At 49.4% G+C, this 22,436-nt stretch overlaps 1 protein-coding gene across 2 annotated transcripts in view; it reads left to right on the forward strand.

Moving 5' to 3' along the window:
- The window catches only part of LOC149339567 (uncharacterized), a 121,302-nt gene that overhangs the window by 59,609 nt on the left and 39,257 nt on the right, over positions 1–22,436 (forward strand). For both annotated transcript variants that reach the window (XM_089548284.1, XM_089548283.1), the window contains exons 3-6: positions 3,302–3,453; positions 4,292–4,430; positions 7,500–7,669; positions 12,477–12,642. In XM_089548284.1, coding sequence (XP_089404410.1) covers positions 3,302–3,453; positions 4,292–4,430; positions 7,500–7,669; positions 12,477–12,642 — 627 coding nt within the window. The remainder of the gene's footprint in view (positions 1–3,301; positions 3,454–4,291; positions 4,431–7,499; positions 7,670–12,476; positions 12,643–22,436) is intronic.

The raw sequence follows: 22,436 nt of genomic DNA on the forward strand, positions 1-22,436 counted from the left end.
ATTTTTTGCATACCGAGCCAATGGCACCAGAGTGAGAGACAGATTTCGGCTTCAGTTTTTCACATACTGCTTCAATCACAGCATCCACGAGTTTGAAAGCAACACAATAAATATTCTGTACTGCATAAATGAAATGGCTAGGGCGAATAAAAGAACGCTACCGTAGGCAAGATGCCTTGTTCGCAGTGTCATGGCAAGAGGGAGGTCAAGGGTTCAGAGAAAGGGCATGCATGCCCGAGGGGAGGAGAAAAGGTGCTTTAGTCACACGTGACTAAATCACGTTTTCCCCTTGTTTCTAAAAGGGGTCCTCACGTATGAAAACAGCCCGCTCCGAAACGTCCCACCCCTCCCTTCATCCCCACCGGTTTCCTAAATAATAATAAAGAAATTCTTACGCCAGAAATCTTTTCTCTAGCTTCTAACAGCTCAGCTCTCGCATACGACCGGGCTATAAGTGAACCCTCACCTTTTACTTTTTTTCACGTGTTGGCTGTCATGCTGAACGCATACTCAGCCGAAGTAACTTATTTTCCGTCGTTTATTTTCTGGGCGCTTTTTGTCTTGTACTTGTTACGACGCCACCTTGAGTGGCACGCGCGCAAGTCATCGTGTATGCAGTGGGCGTGCACAGAGCAGAAAATGTAGCCAACGATGAAATGTTGTTACCCCCGTACCGGTCTCTTGAAACGAACAGAAGTCATTAGGCGCACACGTTCGAGCAAACCGGCAGCCATCGAGAGCCTCTAATCATTCATAAGAAAAAGCGGCGTACCGCCAGCTTTGCATGAAGGCCTCTTGGTCCACTTAAAACGGGGGCATTCGTAATGAGACACCTACCGTTTTCTACCAGGCCTTTATCATGCGAAAGAAGCAACAACAAAAACCCTTCGAACGGTCACCGTCAGCCTGGCATACCCGCTAAGCAGCCGTCCGTCCGATAAAATAAAGCCAGCGACGAGAGAGAGCAAGCCCTCATTTCCACTCGACAGCATGCGCATTTGCCCACGTGACGTCTTGGGCCGCATCGCTTTGTTCGTTTTTACGCCCAAAGGGAAAAGGCGAAGGTAAAAAAAAAAAAAAAAGAGGGGGCATTTTTCGCTGGTGCTCCCGATACCGTTAATTATAAACCCGGTCATCATTTCGTGAGGCAGGCGATACCGAAAGGCGAGCTGACATGTTGATTACACCGGGCAGACGTGTCAACGTCTGGAATGCATCGAGTCCTTGCAAACGTCAACGCCACGTCGCAGGCGCCCGGCGGAGCTTTTGAAAGCGCAGCGTTACGCAAAGCCGGCGGCAGCAGCAACGAAGTTCGCGCACTGCAGCTCTCTCTTCCAGGAGGCATTGAGTCAAGGTCTGCAGATCTTATCTCCGGCTTCCGACGGAGACGCTGGACTCCGCTTCTTTCTTGTACGGCTTCGAGCTGACCGACCGAATGTGCGGAGGCTATAGTGCTCATTCGCACCGCGTTCGCGCTGGAAGTCGGAACAAAGGCACAGATGATTTAATACCTGTACAGATTGAACTTCGCCGCATACTTCAAAGAATAAAAGAAACGAAAAATAATGTAAGGAAAGATATACCCTTGCTTGAGGAGCAGCCGTCCCGGTGCCATTGTAAGGCTCGCCACGTAGGAAGTCGCAGGTACGGTCGCCGCGGCGCTGGAAAAAAGAAAGTAAATTGTGCACGAGAGGGGCCTCTTTGTGTGCTAGACTGTGTTATTGTCGCAAGAGATGAAGTGCTGTTGAAATTGGCATAATTTCCAGAGGCGGCGGCGGAGGAAGCTATGGCCAGGATTGATGGCCTGTCCGCCTCAAGGCGAAATACCGCTCGCATTCCGCCCGGCGTCAAGTGAGGACAAAGCTCCTCGAATTCAAGGTCCGAGACTTCGACAAAGATTGTCGCCGTGTGCTGACGGCCAAAGAAATTTCCTTCTACTCCCTTTCAACCATAATGGTCTTGTGCCCATGAAGGCGACAAAGAGCCTGCAAATTGTATACAGGTTTGTAGTAAACACAGAAGTACACAAAGGTTGAGCAGTGGCTGGTCACTGTTCTGGTTGTAAACTTTGCCTTCTGTAAAGTTTACGTGGAACAGATCTCGCTTGTTGTTTGAGGTGCCGCCAATGAATGCATTCTGGCTCGTTACTTCTTTGTTAGCCAGCACAAATCTGGCGTACATTTGACTGGTTAACCGTCTTGTGCGTTTCTGCAAAGTCCTTAAAAATGCAAAACGCTTCCTCTTAGAGCAGAAGTGCTTCACAATAATTCTCACTGATGAACAATTCAGTATCTTGTAGCAATAGTTTCTTTCAGCAGCTTTGTAAATTTTAAAGAGTGGGGTTTAACGTCCCGAAGCAACACAAGGGTTACGAGGGACGCCAAAGTGGAGGGCTCCGGACTTATTTAGACCGCGTGGGGTTCTTTAACCTGCGCTGACATCGCATAGCACTCGGGTGCTTTTCCATTTCTCCTGCATCAGAATGCGGCTGCCCCATCCGCGACATCGGAATCAGTAGCCGAGTGCCAAATCCACTGATACACCGCGGCGGATGAAGTCGCTTTCACCGTAGCGATCATCGGAGTTAAAAAAGAAATTAAAAAAAATGGCAGCGGTTTAGTTCTGGTTAAACCTGGAGGATTGCGCAAGCAACGAGGAGAGAGAGAGGGGCGATGGAGAGCGCGCGGCAGCGGCGGCGGCCCCGACACGCTAGCTATGCGCCGCTACTGCGCATGCGCAACTGGCCAGCGCGGCGGCGGCACCTCTGAGTCACCTGCGAAGCGACGGCGGCGGCGCGCCAGCTGTCCCTTATAAGAATGGTCTATTGACAGTGTATAGACATCTTATCGACTCTGTTGACTTGCTACAGATATTGCTTTTTGTCTATTCATAGTCTATAGACTGTGTATAGACAGAAGTCTACTAAAAGCGTGTGGCCATAAATCTATAGATTGTCTATAGACTGTCTATGGCATTTGTATTGCCTATAGTCTGTTCTCTAGAATTTGTCTATAGACAGTCTATAGACTTTATAGAATGAAGTCTATAGACACTCTATAGACTGTCTAAAACTTTTTTGTAAAGGGTGCGCCGTGTGACGTCACTGCTCCTCACGCATGCACAGTATGCCGTTCCGTCAGCTCCGCGAATTGGCTCAGCGACTAGCGTAGTGTTGCTTTCGCAACAAAAAATCTTATTTTCAGCTCCAAGAGTAATGTATACTATCAGTACAAATATTTAGTTTCGAACTATTTCACGACTTTTCTACAACAGAGTACGTCTCGCTTTCTTCTATTTGCAGACACGCCTCTGGACCTGTCGCAGTCCTTACTAGCACCGCCCGTGTCCCCTTCATCACCCATCACCCCTCAACTACCCCGCGTCCTCATGACGCCGCCTTCCGAACCCGAAGAGAGGAGGTCGGTATCCAGCGAAGGAACGGCAACGGAAGAGGCAAGTCACGCTTTGATATGTTGGGGGGCGCCTGTGTCATGAATGGAATAATATAACCTCCTTCCATAGCAATAAAAATCAATTAATGTCTCATTCATATCAGTCTCATCAAGCTTCCGTATATACGCTATAAGCTATCGTGCATTGCTTTAGGCCTAACTTCAAATTTCTGCTAAATTAGCTCTTTCTAAAGAGCGCAAAATTCATGTTAGTCGCTGTCAATTAAACCAGTCAAGAGCTGCATGATACATACCCAACAATTCATGACAAAAACATTTTTGAGCGGGGAACCTGTTTATCAACGCAATTTTTTTTATATAATGTAAGATTTCACTATAGCAATCAATATACCCGCAAACCACCCGGCGGCAGTCTTGCCATTTTTTTTCTATTAAAGTTTTTGCTATCTTCAAAGGCGTTGCCTCTTGTTTTTTTTTTTTTTTTGTGCCAGTCTTAACCATTCGACGTGATGGATGGAAACACTCTAAAAGAAGGATTTTGATACATGTCAGAAGAACGGGCTATTACCTTCAATATTTCCATAACAGTATCGTGCAATTTTCCAATTTTCAAAATTTTTTTACGAGAATGTTGGGCATGTGCGTCTGCGTCTCCGCGAGGCATGTTGGTGCAACGAATTGCGTTAAAATGAAACAACGAGAAAAAAAAGCACGAGGGTCTACGGGTCGCAGCATTTTTTTTCTGGGTGTCTCTCGATACCTACTGCATGATGCGATGTCTACCTTAGCACCGAGCGCTAGCTTATTCGCTCTATCTATGTGCAGAAGAGCTTCATATATCATTGCGTCGTTTTTTTTCTTTCTGTGTGTGTCCGCAGTCGTCAAGCGTGCCAATGGAGACTCCCAGGCATATGATGGTCAAGAAAGGTCGAGAACGCACTCTTCTTCCTTGCGAAGTGTGTGGGAAAGCCTTCGACCGGCCGTCCCTCTTACGCAGGCACATGCGCACGCATACAGGTACGCGTCTCTCCATCGCAGTCTATGTGTTTTCCACTCTCGCGATGCCCCCGCGCACCTGTCTGCGCATATGTGTTCACGCTACCGCCACGTGGTGATAAATCTGAATTAATGGTTCTACGTGGTGCTGGTCGTGTGTGTAGTGTCTGCGTTCGTGAATCTTTTCCCACTCCCAGTGTAGCCTCGCGCGTTCAAGAGGAAGTTTTTTTTTTTTTTAATTTTTTCCTCTACAAGCTTGACATTGGATATCTGGCTACGCGAGAATGTGCAAATTACTTCGTTCGGCATACACTACACGTATGCACGAGCAGCAGAAGAATCCCTGACGTTTAGAGGAAAGCGGTGAAATTGCGATGATTGATGGTTCTTTAATTCAACTTGCACCGCGCATTAATACAAAAACGAAACTCACTAATGATGGCGCGCAGAAAAATACAGCTCGTGAGGAATCCCTGTATGATCCCGCTTTCCATACTCGCGCTCGACTGTGCAGGTGTGAAGTGAGTACGAACAAAAATGTGCCTTTCCCGGAAGCCTTCGCTCTGTTTGTATTGGGAAAGGACCGGCTATGCGCACGGGCTAGACACGTGATCACGTACCCTAATATGACTGCGACGACGACAGACGGCCTTTACCCGGCAGCCTTCGCGCTAACTGTTAGCGCTATATATATGTAGCCTTCTTTATTAGTCTTTGGGCGCGGCTGAAGGCAGTGAACAAACATAGCAGTGGAAGATGTGGCAGTATGATGATGGTGCGACAGGTTGGATTTTGCCTTTACTTGTAGTATCCGAGCGAAGCAGTAGCGGTCAATAAACATTAGTTTATTGACAGCCACACTGTCGGTATAGAGGGTGTTTGTAAAGCATATTAAATATTCGGAATGTGGCATTATTATTATGTGGTGTCAGCAGTACGTAAAAGAAAGCCAAGCATATGCTTACCCAATTTGACAAAAACGGAGCCTTTTATTGGTTATGATCGCATACGCCTTTCTGGTGCGCTGAAGCACGCTGGATGTTGTGCACGAAGGGATAGATTTTTTCACTCAGGAAAAAAGAAATAATATTATATCGAATTCGATCCATGAGCATATGCGTACGCGTAACCTTTTAGCGACTTTTCGTGGCAACACTTCCCGTTTCGGTTGCCGGCGAAATATTTCTCGGTGGCTGCCAAGAGCGGAAGGTAAGTTTGCAGACACCAAGCCAGTATCCTGCTCATATCTTCAGCACTAATTAAAAGTGAGAAATTTCAGCACCAACATCGACCATTTCAAGCGCAAACGCTGAGAGTTGCCTTTTGTTTCCGTCCTGTCTAAATTGGTTCGCGTCGCCAAGTTTTCAGTTCTCCTTTCCGGCGTTGCAACCAAGCTATAGGTCTGCGCGCAGCACGCAAATACGTACAAACCCACATACGCACGTACACACACACAGCCACTGCTATACCAGCGTGCCTGTAGTTCCCAGTGTGCGTGTGTGTGTTTGCACGGCTACCGCGAGATCTCACTCAGACATCTTTACAGAGGTAAAGCTTGTCCTGCATGCAACGTGAGAAAGCCCATATGCTAATCCAGCTAGCGCGGACGACGAGTGCTTCATCATAGTAATCTATGCCGAGCCGAGGACGGTCGACGCAAATGAGTGGGACTCTGGAGCGGCGGCGGAGCAGAAAGCATTATCGCGCCGCGGGACGATTCGGTTAAAAGCATTTTGCTGCCTCACCGCTCAGGATGGCGAGACGCTTCCGTGGTCGCTGCTGTGTTGCCTTCGGGGCATTAAAGTTTTTCTTCTTCCTCTCTTTATCTTTTTTTTTCCGCTTTTCGTACCCGGAATTTGCATCTCCACACACAGTTTGACAACAGCCTGTACAAAACGTCAGGGTGCGTAAAATGGTCAGTAAAAACCTTCGAGAGATGCTATCTCGCTGTATACAGAACTTCAGGGAAGCACTTCGGCATCTTTTGACGCAACGGTATAGATAGGGCCTTCCCCTGCGCTGTCGAAACCTGGTTTTATTCCTAACAATCGTGCGTCTCTTATTTTATCTTTCATTTTATATATATATCTCTCCTTCTGGGAAAAAGTCTATAGGGTGTCCACAAAAGCAGTGCTCGGAGCTGGCATAAATCCAAGCGTGAGAAAGGCAATGCAAATCCTGCGACATGTCGACTTATGAGATGCACGAGTAGATGCGCTCTTGGAAAGCGGTGAAAAGGATTTTGTATACTAAAACCTACCTCGTCCAAGCGCAGTCGCGTTCAACGTAACCTGCAACACATGAGCAGTATCTGCACTATGCCTTGAACCAGCTTTGCAGGTAACCGTGGTTTCTCGAGCACTAGTGGCACCTAAATGCTTGTATTTCCCACCGCGCCGCTCCTATATGGCTTCATGAAGTGAGCTCTGATAGCATTTCATGTTTAAAGTTTTGCTGGACGCGACAGCACCTGCTGTACGGACATTTATTCATTAAAATATTGTAGCCTTCCACTCACTAACACGCACCTCCAACATTTGAAATATTCAGTACACACCTCCAGAACCTCTTCGGCTACGTGAAAGCTGCTTGCGCTGCTTAGACGATGTCCCCAAACGAAATTAGTACTGGCATCTTAAACGGTATCTCAATAAACGCATAACAACTTCTACACCTGCCATGTCTGGCTGCGAGCTACGTCGAACAGTTCATCATTATGTCCGACTTACTCGATACATTTCGGATAGCATAATTACAGCTTGAAGTGTGTAGTATAGCTTGAAGTTCGACTAACGATCTTGTTTCAAGTACTATTCCTGTACAACAGCAGGGTAATGCGTACTTTTGCAGCAGCGAAGCTGAGAAGCTGCAGAATTTAGCGCTGACGCGCGCCCACAGACTTCATATATATATATATATATATATATATATATATATATATTAATGAATATAGAAGAGATGTGGTTGGTCGTTAAGCTGGCATGCTAGTCCAGCCTCAGAGACGTGCTTTTTATGTGGACAATGCAATTAATGCCTTTGATTGCAACCCTTCGGGGTTTTTTTTTCTTCACTTTTTTTCTGGCGAAACAGGGGAAAAACCTCACGTGTGTGACGTCTGCGGAAAAGGCTTCAGCACATCCAGTTCCCTCAACACCCATCGGCGGATTCATTCGGGAGAAAAACCCCACCAGTGCCACGTGTGCGGAAAGCGGTTCACTGCATCCTCCAATCTCTACTATCATCGCATGACACATTCCAAGGTGAGAGCCGCTCGCATGATGCAATCACGCCCACACCCGGTCGCATATGCGTTAGAGGAGATAAGTCGCGCAATTAGTGTGCTCAATTATTCGTAGACAGCTTTACTAGCGCTAACGGGTACATTTACACAGCATTACGTCGGTAATTACGTGATAATCATCGCACACTCACGTGTCGTCTACTTTCGACTCGAGATAAAAAAGGCGGGGGGGGGGGGGGGGGGGGGGTGCGCTGCAAACTGTGGACCTGAAGACGTCGTGCACATGATTATAACGGAATGATTTCGTTGTGCCAGGCCTTTTCACGATGTCCCGATGATAAATTTCGTTAGGAGAGAGACTAGTGTTACGGCTGAATTAAGTGTGATGCAGGCGATCTTGTGCGCCCAGAGATATATAAAAGAAAAAAATTAATATGGCCTGGGGATGAGGAGCCACTGCTGGTCCACCCAAGCGCCATCTGGCGTCTTGGTCGACGCTTACGCAATGGGAGAGGACGCAGGTTGTTTCGGACCGACGTCCGGTTTTCTCTCCGATATTATGAGAGCATGAAACATCTTGGTATGGATAGCAGGTGTTGCCTTATCCTGGGCAGCTTAGAAGTGAGGTTTTTGCGAGCGTTTCTAGCTGCTCCAAGGAGTGCAACTCAAAGCAGCACGCTTTTTAGCTTTTTAATACTGAGGCATCGAGCACAATGTAATCTTGATTATCTACAAAAGCAAACGCTCGCTGTGCCTGGATAAGCTATAATCATAAAACACTGATTGCGCCCAAACCATCCTATACTTACTGCAGTGGGGACCATCCTTGATAGACGCTGTCTTTCAATGACACATTTTCAGTCTCTGTATATATAGCTCCATACCTGAGTTTTGAGCACGAAAGAGGATGCAGTTTGTTCACATCAATAGAGAGAATGCGTTATATATGCAAATGAGTTGAGAAAGCTAATTATAGACGTTTTCGAGATGTAAGCTACGTTTTAATACGCAGCCTATATCAGGGCAAGCATATTTTATCACCTTTGCTTCGAGGGCAATGCACATGCTTTTCGTGCCTTTGCGGGCAAGTCGGAAGCTGTTCCTGTCATCTGCCATAGTTTTTTCGGCGCTGTGCGATGCCAATGGTTGCATCTTGCATACCCTAACGCGGTCCAATTACTCGTCCGACAACTTCCCTTAGCAATCTTCGCGTTCCAGTGGCAGTGTAGTTGCAAAATCGCGTGCTTGGAGGCAGTGAGAAAAAGTGCAAAATGAAAAATTACTTTTTCTGCGAACCGTTTTGCACTCACTGGGTGCTCGCAATTTCACAGCTCCTTAGTGGTCATCTTACTTCCACATCGTCAAGGCTATGCTCCCGTACGAAGCCTATACAGCCAGAGGCGGCCTCGCCACGCGACTGAATATCGGCTAAGAGGATCTGTTCATAAGCAGCGGCCGCTGCAAAGGAGTCCGGCGAAACGACGTGACAGCTGGAAAGCATGGAGTATGACGCAATAGTAAAGCGTTGCGTTTGGCGCTGAATATTTACGCTATTGTTTTGTTTTTTTCTTTTTGAAACCTTTTCTGACTGGTGCGCTGGCAGTAGCAAACAGGGGACTTAATTGCCTAGTGGCCCGTCCGCCTGGCCGGGAAAAGCGGCCACTCAGCCTCACGCCTTCCCTTTCCCCTCCCTTTTAATCCCTCTTCGAGCGGCGGTCCTTTATAGAGCTCGCCCGTAGCCGTCCCATCAGAGAGCTATATAGCTCAAATTGGTGAGGCGCCATCTCCGACCCGGCGGCGGTGCCGGCGGTCACCGGTGGCAGACAGACAACGTCGCGGCTGTTTGGTACCGCCTACCCTCAACCTCACAGCCCCCTCAGGATTCGCGGCGCCAGTGCCAGGCGTGCATATAAGGAGGGACGCGCAGCGCAAAGAGCTTTGGAGGGGTGCTGGAGAGTACGGGAAGACAGCGGCATCGCCGACGTCATCATCATCAAAATCGTGATCGAAGCGCGGTGCCCGGGGAGGACGCACGCGTGATCGATATTACATGCCGACGCGGCGTACGCGCGGACGGCAGCCGAAGCAGATCGAAAGTGGTTCGCACGACATTCCTGGGGTGAGTGGTCGCCTGATAAAGTACGCACGCGTGAGAATAGCAGGACTAAGAAGAGGCAGAGTAAAAAAAGAACAGAAGCAAGCAGAGAACGGGTGGAGGGGGATGGCGTGTGGAGCGACGGCTGGCTTCTCTCGCGCTGGCTGGCACCCGTTTCCAGGAAGGAGTCGAGGGAGGCGGAGCGATTGAAAACGTGCGCTTTCCCGCTGGGAGCGAGCGGCGGTGGCGGCGTCGTGGACACGCCGGCCGCCAAGAAGGGGGCGGCGCGCGGCCGAACGCAGTTTTCTCTGATCCCTGACATACAATTAGTAGTTTCTTATCTATCTCCCTCTTCGCGGTCGCGGCCGCCACCGGCTAGTCAGCAAGAAGAACAAGAAACGATGGGGGGGATGAACGGCGCCAAACCACATAGCTATGAGAAGCGCGCGCACTATATAGCGGTACGGCGTCCGTAGCAGTAGCAGAAGCACGGCCCGGTCGGAATGCTTTTCTTGCGCGCTGTCCGAAGACGAGGAGGACAGCGAAGAGCTTGGCCGTTGACCGCAGCGACTGTTAACCGCTGATGTCAGCCGGTCTCGCCGCCGCGCGCCCGCCTCCGTTGACGCTGGCGCGTCGCTCCACCCGACGTGCACGGAGCGTGCGCGCCGGCGAGCAGCGTTGATCGATGCTGCGGCGCATTGCGCTGGAACTAGTGTGCGTGCGTGCGCGCGGACGACGCTGGCTTGGCGCCCAATGAGCCGCGCTGAAGCGGTGACGAAGATGAAGAGTCTAAGTACACGGCTTGGAAAGTGTTTGCGTTTTTTTTTTCTTTAGCCAGCTCGTAATTTCTCTCTTATACACGCGGCGATCTCCGTGGGACACTGGAGACGCGGAAGAGGCAATAATAGTAATGAGCCTCGGGTGGTGGGAAGGCGCTGAGTCGCAACAAGGCTTCGATCGAGGAAGTTCTTCGACGGGGCGTAATGCGTTAGTCGTTTACTCATTTGTTCGTCGCCTAGTTTCGCGCTATTTGCGAGCGTGGAAGCAGTTAACGAGGCACCGAGGAGACTAGTGTAAGCACGAAGCTGTGAGAATCGGCGATAACATAGATGATCTCACGGGTCTTTTTTTTTTTTTTCTTGCCAATTGTACGTTGTAAAACATCGTGTATGAGGACTCTGCTCATGCTCGTGCAACCTTGTTGGCAACAAATGAGTAATATGTAGCCGCTGTCTAGCTCTGCTGCTATACTTTCTTACTCATTTTACCCTCAAGGATGCGTGTTAATACACCACAGCGCTCCTTTCTTAATAAGCAGGAATTGGACCATGGCTTTTCAGTCCCCTCGAGCCAAAATCGAGCAGATCACAACGCAGGTTCCACTATATCATTACCACTATATCCGTTCGCTTTGGCGGAGCTGCCGTAACATGAAGACACGGCTGATTACATGTGACCAGCGTCTCGACGTCACCTGAGTGAGCGTTCCACGTGACCTTGCGTCGTGACGTCAACACAAGGGAGCCATCTCGCGCATGGCGCTCCCCGCCACCGAGGTGACCACCAAGGCTTGACGTCACCGCTAGCATTAGGAGACTACGAGCGATCCCAAAATCATAAATCGCAAAATCCACACAACACCTCCGCTGCACAACCGCATTAATGAAAGGCGGACATTTTTTATTTTTTATTTCTTAATTTCACAGGAGCAACAACGGCGTAATACCACGATCACGAAAGAAAAGTCACTCTTCCCAACGGTTTCCTGACATGCATCCTAAAACTGAATGACCCTAGTTTATGAGCATAAGTTTCTATTTGTGGGAAGACGTTTAAACGCATATGTCCGTCGGAAAGACGAATTTCTTCAAAATAATGTGTAGAAAAGTATGTACAACTATTCAGGGGTTACAGCGAACTCTGCTGCTGAGTGCTTGGACGCGGATCAAATCTTATACCAGTGCCTCGGCGACCGCACTAGTGTGGCTGTGACGGAAAAATTGTTCCGCATAGCCGCATTTTGTTTTTAATTTTTCTTATGTGCAATTCTTGAATGGAGCTCTTTGCCCCAAGACGCTGTTGATTCCTCACCGACACCCACATTCTTAACTAATCTTTCTAACTCGTATTCCAAGCATAAACTTGAGCCATTCTGAAATAGGGCTTATAAAGACTGTCGGCACACCTCAGTGCATTCTTTCCGGTTTGTCGAAATTCACTTTTTTTTCCTGAACCTTGTGAACAGGAATTTTTCTAGTGTAAATATTTATGTACTAAAAATATGTCACAACCTTTTCTAAGAGGCTAGCAGTATCTGTAAATAATTAAATAAAAAATATAGATATGCTAGTGAGTGTCTATGGTAAATTGATTCAAGCCAATCCTGCCTGCGAATATTTTACGGCACCATCATGTAAATATGCAGGCATATAGATAGCACACCTTACCACTGCAATTAATAAACTGGCAGGTCCTCAGATGAAAATAACCCCCTTCTATGACACAGCGGGTAGTGGTGCATAAAGTAACCGCAGTTCTCTGTCTAAAGCGGCATCATGGCATACAGGTGCAACCATTTGATCACATTTTGCGCTGTCTGAGCCAAGCTAACAACGACGAGAACGTATCGCGTCCTTCACTTTCCGCCATACACATTCCCAACTTACAACTTTTCTTTCCCGAACTGAAGCTGACATTAAGCGTCTTCGCCTTTTGTCTCGCGTGTGTACAGGAGAAGCCTCACAAGTGCACCCTGTGCTCCAAGTCATTCCCGACGCCCGGCGACCTCAAGAGCCACATGTATGTTCACAGCGGCTCGTGGCCCTTCAAGTGCCACATCTGCAACCGGGGCTTCAGCAAGCAGACAAACCTCAAGAACCACCTGTTCCTACACACGGGTGAGTGGCCGACTTTTATGCCTGCTTTCCCTCTCTCTCTTTCTCTCGCCCTTTATTCCTCTCCGAGTGGCACGAGTCAGCCTGTGCCCACGACGATACGCGCGCACGGTCGTGTAGGCGAAGTATCAGGCGCGTATTAGGCGCTTAAATCTGCTGGGTGGCAACAACGAATAGCGCAAAACTCGTCTACAACCCATGCTTGCTTCTCTTGCAGCGATGGGAAAAACCTGCGCTCGCGTCAACCGCTACGACAAAGCATGACACGTATTCATTTTTTTTTTGTCCGTCCATCTTCCTAAATATCTCATTTTGCTCGCGCGGCCTCTTTTAAAATTCTGAACTAGACGAGCGCTAATTTCTTCGAGGGAACTAATTTCGACTAACGTCCCAATCCGTCACACTTAAAACCTCGGGGCATTATGCGGCACGTATAATGTCCAGTTTAATCTATTACCGCCGGGACACTCGAGAGGCGAGCGACTTGATTAAGGACACTTCATGCACTGCATGCCTGGCACGGCGGCAACTCCAGGACCATCGGTTCGCGGGTTATATATATATATATATATATATATATATATATATATATATATATATATATATATATATATATATATGAGCTAACCCTAACATAATGCCACTTCCTCCTTTCCCCCGAACGCGCTTCGTTATTAGAAGGAGCAAAAAAAGAAAGAATTAAAGCTGAGAAAATGAGAAACCAGAGGGGACAGTACAGAATAGCTGCGGGCCAGAAGCGTAAGTACAGAAGAAAGCAGGGGAAGTGAAAGAGGCCTACTCTCACGAAGCGTGCTTTACGGGGAACAAGGTGGGTAATTACTCTCTTAAACAACTGGCGGCGGTGCGCTATACGGAGAAGGTTCCCGGCTCTTCACTCCCCCCCCCCCCCCTCCCCCCCCCTCTCCTTGGCCCCCGCAGCCCATACTTGGCTGGCTGTCCGGTGAGCGCTGACCGACAACGTTGCGGCCCACCGCCGCTCGTTGGGAGCAGGCGCGCAGTCGAGCGTGCAGTCATGTAGCCTCCGCAAAGGCGGACAGGTGTTGTCTTCGAGCTTTCCCATTTTGCGTTTCCGCTGCTCCCTCGGGGAGCGCCATATGGGGCCCTGCGTGTTGCTCGCGCGAAGCCCTGCTGGCTGGCTGCTGCGCGGCGATGGGTGCGGCGTGATTTTTCAAAGCAGTGTCGTCGTTCGCCCGCCTGGGTCACCTCCGAGCTTGCTCACGCCGTGCCATATGCGGGCCGTATATAGCCATATGTAGTTACCTGCCGAGGTAGGCAGCGGAAATGGCCGTGCCTTGGTCTCGTAGAGATTGAAACGTGCGAGCGAGTCGGGAATTGGCTTCGCGCAAATGAGGCCACTTTTCGGTGGCGTTTAAGCACTTAAGACTCGAGGCATTTAAACCTGGTACCAAGGCTTGGCTGCACTTCTAACGAGGTGCCTGTGAGTGCGTGTAAATGAGAAGCTGGAAGGCCAAGTGACGTAACAGGGGAACCTTTTCGGAAAACTGCCGCTTGAAATTAGTAGCGTGGTTATGCGCTTTTATTTCTTTCTCCCTTTGCATATGCTGGAAGAAAAATTTCAGCTGTTACTGCCGAGACCATAAATAAAGCTTACGCGGGCTTTTATTTCATAATCTCGTATACTTTTCAGACAGCATTTGCTATGGCGCGGTGATTAGTTTGCAGGAGTGGGACGCGTGTAATTTTTTTCTCATAAATTCCGAACTCGTTGCGTTCTTTGCGCTTTCAAAGAACTGTTTCTATATCGACGCAGCTAACAGTGAAAACTGCCAGCCGAATCAGAGTTGTTCACAGCGGCGGAGCGTCAGCCAACGATACTGTGCCACGATGTTCACCGCAAAAGTGATGATTGCGTGGACTCTGCTGCAACGTTTCCAGTGTAAATGGGAATGGGTACGCCATTAGGCGACACCGACTATCACGCAAATAAAAAAAAAAAAGCTGTCTAAATGTTACGTGACACAACTACTGGACAAAATCAATATTTCATCTCGGTTTACGTAGTGTCGTGATCGAATACCACGTTAGTAATAATTCATATTATCAGTATAGGCTAAAGAATGAAGCGACAGAGCGTCCCTATGCATCTATACTATAACCCCGCTACACCTCGTACTTCGCAAGAAGCAGTGTAGAACTACAGCATAGCGTACAGGTCGAATAAAAGTTCGCGCAGTATTCTCTGCTCATAGCGGTATTCGTGCTACCGCATTAGTTCAAAATTTTTGGGGATGTATCTTTATAGCAAGTATAAAGGGCCCCCAAATTTGCGGAAACTGCACTTAAAAACCATTGTCATAAAGCGCTGCTATACAGCTGGCCATTCTTATGCATGAGGCAATTGGCCCTTGGAAAGAAAATTATATCATTACCTAAGTGGCATGCGACGAAAGCAGGGCCCTATGCACAGGTGGCACAATCCGTAGACAAGGGTGGTTTCGGATGAAGTGTTATAGTCGGAGACAAGAAGGAAACGGCAGATGCCCGTCAAAGGAGGCTCTCCAGTCAATCGCATCGACCAATTTTCATGGCACAGCGTTTAATCCGATTAAGCGGTGGTTAATATCCTTTATTCGGGAACTCCCCGCGATGTCACACTAGCAGATCCAAGGCGATTTACCACGACGTCATAAAAATTGGCCGACGAAATTGAGTTGCGTTGAGTCAGCCTTACAATTCCGCTGCCGACAATTGGCCATCGTAGCAACACTTGGCTGCAGGGCCTCTTTTAGCTTTGGAAGGCTTCCATTTTGTTCTTGAGTTTTACCCGCCTATAGCGAAGCAGTTGTGTTGCAGGAAGTGAATACAACGCTACTATTAGTCGCAGTAATTATTAAACTAAGACCAGTCTGCTGCGTTCGGAAGCCGTCAGCAAGATTACAATAATCTGAAGCAGTTGGCGGTGATCAGCGTCGCATTCCGTTAGACGTTTCACTCTTCTCGCAGTGCTAAAGAATACCGCATATTCAAGTGGCATGGCGAAATCCTCGGACGATAATGTAAAGGGAAACGCGAAAAAGCTGCTTACTCGATTGTTATAAACACCAAGCAAAAAAGGACACAATGCAAAACACGCGAGAAACGCGGTCGCGTGGCACCGTTATATTTAGACTGCTCAGGTAAAAATACTGGCGCAAGCAGCAGTCATTCAGCATATCTGAATACACGCGCGTGCGCACCGTGTCGGAAAATTGGTCCGTTCGAGGCTTCGCGCGCCCGCGCTATCGCAGTGACCGACTAAATGTTCTCCGCCGCTTCGCCGCGATATGGTTTCGAATTAGTCAAAGGATACCACGCCGCCGCCACCGCTGCCTGCCTCCGCTGCTGCTGAAGCCGCGAGTCGCGTGTCTTGTATATCGCGGCGCGACTTTCTTTTCTTGCCCTGCTCATCCTTACAGCCCGAAGGAGGCTACTGCGCTCAATTATCGCCTTTCCTCGGGGCGCTTTCCTTCACAAAAGCGCGGCTAATCAGAACACGCGAAAGCGTTTGCTCAGGCGAGAAGAAGCGAGAAAACAAAAAAAGGAGAAGAAAGATGCAGAAAGATAGAAGGAGAGAGTGAAAGAAAGACCAAAAGTAGAGCTATAGGGAGGGGCGCGGCAAATATCTCCCACCCTAGCATATAGAAGGAGGTACTCGTTTGCGTGCGACTTGTTTTTGTTCAGGGAAATGACAAGGCGGAGAAAACACAAAACAAAGGAGCGGCCTACTGGCGAGTTGAAGGAACTTTGATGGAGCTCGCCTATACGGGCGACTTAAGTGCACGGCAGGTATATAGCAGCACTCGAGAGAAACCGCGTATCACTGGTCTACTTCTCTGCAGGAAATTCAGATTCCAGGAAGAAACGCTCGCATCTCACGCACGACTACGACGAGGCATCGCGAGGGATTGTGTAGGGAAAACAAAAAAAAAATATGTTGAAGGCTAGATAACGCGTCCTGATTCATCGAAGATAGCTTCGCTCCCGCTGTTAGGAATGCGACATCGCTCGCGATAGCTATGCGGTGTTTCATCGGCAAGATTTGGTTTGGTTTGGTTTATGGGGTTTAACGTCCCAAAGCGACTAAGGCTATGAGAGACGCCGTAGTGGAGGGCTCCGGAAATTTCGACCACCTGGGGTTCTTTAACGTGCACTGACATCGCACAGTACACGGGCCTCTAGAATTTCTCCTCCAAAGAAATTCTAGCCGCTGCGGCCGGGATCGAACCCGCGTCTTTCGGGACAGCAGCCGAGCACCGTAACCGCTGAGCCACCGCGGCGGCCATCGGCAAGATTTCTCCACGCGCAAAAAATTTAGACGGGAGATTCTGGGATAGGAGTAGTAAAATCGAAGATATAGAATGTTGTTTAAATGCGTCTCCTAAGCTGGAAGACGGTAGCATGTCGGGAGTAATAACTTAACCCAGTACAGCTGACGTCAAGTGTCTATCGTGCACATGATAGAGTATTAATTCAAGCCAGGGCTTCGTCAAAAGATCGCTGCCGTGAGCGTAAACAGCATATGTTTAAGCAACTGTATGCTATATAGCAGCGGCCCGTCCATAACTGGGGGGAGCGACCCTGCCCTTGATGATGTATTTCATAAAAAGACTTCCTCATAAACACACGCAGAAGTGGCTGCATGCCACTGTTGCAGAACTGCACTGCTACCGACAGCCCATAGAGCGCCATATATTCTTGCGAGGCTTTCTCCTTTGTGAACTGCCTGTTCATTTCCTTCGAGTTCACATGGACACTGCGGATAACGTGCTGCCTCACTTATGCGGCCTATAAGCAGTGCACAGTATGTACACCGATATATGACCATATATGACCATAACCATACACGACGATGTATGTGAAAGACATGAGTTATTTTTGTTGTTAACCAGAAGAGCTCTACTCTTGTCGCTCGGAAAGTGTTGTCGCGAAGTGCGCACGAAAAATCGGGTCCTTGAAAACGTTGTAGGCAAACCATTGAAGTCTTCAGTCTAGTGAAGCTGAAATATATGCAGCTTACTCGAGGTTCCGGCGTTGCTTGCTTCGAAATTGACTCAAAGACCTTTTTTTGAGCACCTGCTGTGGGGTGAAGCACGTTTCACTCGCCTTATGCCTTCAGTTCATCGCCGATACCTACAACTATAGGTACCGAACAAGGTATGTAAACGAACAGCACGCTGAATGGTGCTGGTGGGACATTTAGCAGTGAATTTCACGCCCACGAGGCGTGCTGCGCGTAGTGTCAGGAATATGAACTAATGGAAAGCCCCGTAATACCTACAGAGGATAGCTGATAGTTCACACACTAAAAAAAATCCTGCTTCAGTTTTGGAAAAAGCCATGAAAACACATCGCTCGCGATTTGCTCGTCCTGGCCCGGGCAAATCCAGCTTTCAATGCCACCTCAAGTCCTCAGTGCTCTCGGCTTCAGTGTACAGCTTCGGCAGCGTCAGGCTGTGCCTATCCGGCGAGGCCATAGACCGCCTCTTGTCTGTCGATGTTCTCCGTACGCATTACTGCACCGCTCAAAAGACAGCTCGCTGCGCTCGGTGGGGTGGCTCAGAGGCGCCACTCGGCACGCCTGAGGCGCCCGTGTGGTACCGCATCAAGCGCTCAGGCAGAGGCGGCGGCTCCGGGCCGCGTCGGCGGCGGCTTCAGGGCCCTCGCGTGCGGGCCCGACCCGGCGCGAATCGCTGCGGTCATTACGGCAGACGGCGGCTCTGGCGGCGGGCGCGGCGACGTTTCGGCGATACCTATGGGATGTAGGCACGCGATGCTCTCGGGCTAGTCCGCAGCATTGCCCTCTTCTTCGCGGTATGATGCGCGCCCCTGCGCACACACGCACACACAAAAGGACCACGGCTGGGCTGGGGCGCGGAAAACGAGGGGAATGCGCAGTGCTCCGCTGCCAGGAGGAGGGGAGGGGGGGGGGGGGTGCGCTTTGCCTCCCCACATCCTCCACCTTACTGCCATCTCAAGAAACACGTCAGCTTGCAGCTCGTCTCCACAACACGGACACCAGGCGGCGGCGCCGGCAGACGCGGGCGCAGACACACACATAACGTGCGCTAAGGGCGTTGCGTTTTCTCCGAGGTGCGCTTCGCATTGAGAGGCGCACGTGAATTATGCCCCTCGGCCGACGCTGCCGCACCTCCGCATGTGTTAGTGCGTGTGTCCGGTGTGAGCGGCACGCCTTGTCTCCCCTGCACACACACACACGTAACGCTGGCCTTGCCTTTTGTGTCGACGGCATTTCATCGCCGGTGTGCTCGCGCGGGTGCGTGCTCGGTGTGTGTGTGCGCGCTCGCGGCGGCTGTCTGTCAGCGGATTAATACCGCGGGGTGTACCGGGAATACATGGCGAGCCTTCTTCTTCGTCGCCGCGCGCTCATAGATGCGGGCTTGTACCCCTCGGTCATTTCACACGCAGTCGGCTTCGCACCGCCGCTCGAGAGTCACGCGATGTTGCTTTGCGCCGGACCGGGGAGAGCGCTTTTTGGAGGCTATACACCCTCTTCGTTGTCTGTATATACACGGTGCCTCGGCGCCTAAATTTGTTCTCAGTGCGGCGTCTTTGTGTTAATGCGCCTTTAAACAGCCGTTTCTGGGAGCAGTATGTAAGTAGTGGATCGCTGATAAGGAGACGCTATCACAGCGGTCCATGCGGATACTTCGAAGCGTAAACCATAGATAGCGCTCGCGAGCGAACACGAGCAACCCCTTTGAGTTCAGTGTTTCGAGCCGTCATTGGAGCAGTTGAAATGAATATATATATCTCATACACAGGGTTCCTTAATACATGCGATGGCCCTTATGCGTGAAACGTATGTTTATCTGATGTTACGATGTCGTTTCGTGGGAGCTGGATTATATTTTCTCTTTATAATGTCTCAGTACTCAGAAGTCCTTTACTAAGTGTAAATAGCATCACTTTTCTGCTTATTTATGTGCGTGCTTGTATCTGAAAGAAAAACAGATGGAATGGAAGACTAAACGCAGTGAGTGAGTGAGTGAGTGAGTGAGTGAGTGAGTGAGTGAGTGAGTGAGTGAGTGAGTGAGTGAGTGAGTGAGTGAGTGAGTGAGTGAGTGAGTGAGTGAGTGAGTGAGTGTTTTAAAACTGACTAACATGTCCTTCCATCAAACACGCACTACTTACTTAAACGGACACTGAGGAATACTATTATTGTCTTGTTAGCAAAATCCAGTAGTTCGGAATTTCGTGGCTTCGTTGTCGCGTGTCCAGCAGCAAAAGATGTCTTTATCGCTAACAGATTTGGATTCGAAGTCGAAAAACTTTTTCCCGCCGCTCGCGCTCAAACTCTGGACTCCCCGATGACAAAATAGGAGAAAAGTGACGTAACCTCACGTAAACATGGACTCCGTGATTACTGGCTCCGAGCGGTGCAGCTTAGCAGCAGCCGAAGCGGAAACTACCTTCGGCCGGACGTAACGGCTGCCACCAGCCGTCGCTACCGTCGCTTCGTTTGCGTTTGCACCAGCTTTGCGACGGATCCCGATCCCGGCAACCGAGTTATCGCAAAGAACTGCGGCCTCCGCTTCAGCGAACTCAACGAAACACTGCGAGCGGTGCTTTTGAGGGCTGAGGTGGCGGGTCTGGCAGCAAACCAAGCTACTTGTGCTGCAGATGTCATCGCCGAGTCAACATCACGATTGATGAGACTACGTACGGTACGGACATATTTGAACTGTGTTATTATAGTCCTCGTACCGCTGGTTATGCAGCCTAGCTTCTTGCTACGTTGACGAAGTGAACACGCCGAGCGGAGCATTTGCTATCGTGAGCCTCGTGCGATATTTCCTAGGCGCAGGTCTTTTCCTCGTCGCAGGTGAGTGCTGCGACATAAACTTCGCCCGACGAGCACTTAGACGGGCACTTGGGGTTCCTCTGCTCCGCGAACTCAAACAATTCAGAAACTCAGTATAGGTGCCGCCAAGTAAAGGTTTTCTTTGGCTTCCAACATTCAGGTTGTCTTTTTCCCGTCTTCCTCATGTGACAAAAGTGCACTAATGCTCACAAAACAAAACTTATATACTTCACTATCTAAAACGCGTGACCTCCATGCGCGTTTGTCAGCTGAGAGATCCACGAGAGTTTTCGATTATTTCGTCATCATGTTTGCACTTGCGAGATTTCCCTGTGGAGGCGATACCTGTATTTTACTTCTTGCTCTTGTCTCCCTTACAAGAGCATTGTTTTCAGTAAGAGTGGCCTTTTTGTGGTTAGGACCTGGTATTTTAAAAATACAAGCCCGCTTCAATTTCTTCTTAGTGTCGATACTTCATGAAAATTCTATTTAGGTTCCGAAATCGTGCATAAAAAAAAATGCATCGCGAATAACTCGCACGTCAACAAATAATTGCAGCAACAGCATTAACCACCCTTCAGTGCAATGCATGTCGTTCCCAGGAACTAGCTGGGATTCTTTCTAAAATTGCGATACAAAACAACACAAAACAAGCCCCTGTTACGAAGATGCCAAGCAGTCGTTGAGGCAGCGTCGGTACCGCCGTGACCAGTTGTGTTTCTGAAATGCACGACAAAAAAGGCCGTTAGCCAGAACGGTAGCCACACGCACCGTGTAATAGAAATTCCACGGCTTCAGAAAAGGAAGTGAAGCGACGCCCAAATTCATTAGCGAAATAACAGGTCCGGCACCCAAACTGCGTTCCCCCGTGGTGGAAAGGGAACCGACAGCGCTGGACGCCAGGTAAGGGAGGCCGGAACTGCTTACCGGGAGCGCAGGTCTCCTCTGGTCGCATCGCCATGCAGCTTGGTTCGGGATGTACTGACCGCTGCTTCGCTTCTCACTCTGAACAGCCTCGCTGTGCTGGACACCGACTACTAAGGGAGAAAGCAATTAAGTTTGTTCCGAGGGAGAATTATAGGAATTCCGTCATGGCGTTATCGCTGCCTTTCTTGATGTTTTTTTGTTATTTGATTTGATGTTGATATGTTTTCTTGTTTGAATTAAACCTTCTTGCTTTCTTCTACGCAGTAATGTCGAGTCTAATTTTGTCTGCGAATTTTATTGCGGGATTTTTCTTATATCTGCGTATTACAGATAACGCAGTAATTCGTAAAACCGACTCCGAGGAAAATGCAGGAAAAGAATCGAGCAGCAGTGCTTCACGGTGCAGTGCAGTAAATTTAGGGGGAATACCTGAAGGTGAAGTAAAGTTGACTAAAAGCCGTAATTACTCATTAGCATGCACTGAAATGCATTCACACGGCTGCATGCGACCCACCGTGTAGCTTCGTCGTCATAATGGTGGAGGAACAATAACCGCGCGCTCACTATCTTCCTGTACCGTCTTCGCACCTGTACCGCCGTAGAGTAAACCCCGCTGTACATCGCCATGCACGGACCTAAGCCGTTACGTGGGCGAAACGGTGTCAGGACAAGCCTTTCACTCGAGCCACGCCGAGTGCACAGTAGCCCGGCAGTTCGAGCAAGTTTTCTCGAGTGGCGACGATCTCCGCAAAAAAACGAATCCTGAGGTAACAAACCCGCAGAAGCTGCGCGCACGGGTGAAATCAACGAGAAAGGGCGCGAAAAAGGAGGATGAAAAGAAGGGCCTGCCGCTCTCTCTCTCTCTTTCCCCTCTCACTCTCAGCGCTGAAGCCGCGAGAAACAAAAGAAGTAGGCGGCATAGTCAGCAGAGCGGCGTGTAGTACAAGGAGCGGTTTCGCCTCTTCAAAGTTGACCCCGACGGCCCTCGCGAAGGTGAGCGACGGGAGCCGTGGCCGGACCGCAGCAG

Source organism: Amblyomma mixtum, chromosome 6 (assembly GCF_055824585.1).
Source record: "Amblyomma mixtum isolate Tamu chromosome 6, ASM5582458v1, whole genome shotgun sequence".
Lineage (NCBI taxonomy): Eukaryota > Metazoa > Arthropoda > Arachnida > Ixodida > Ixodidae > Amblyomma > Amblyomma mixtum.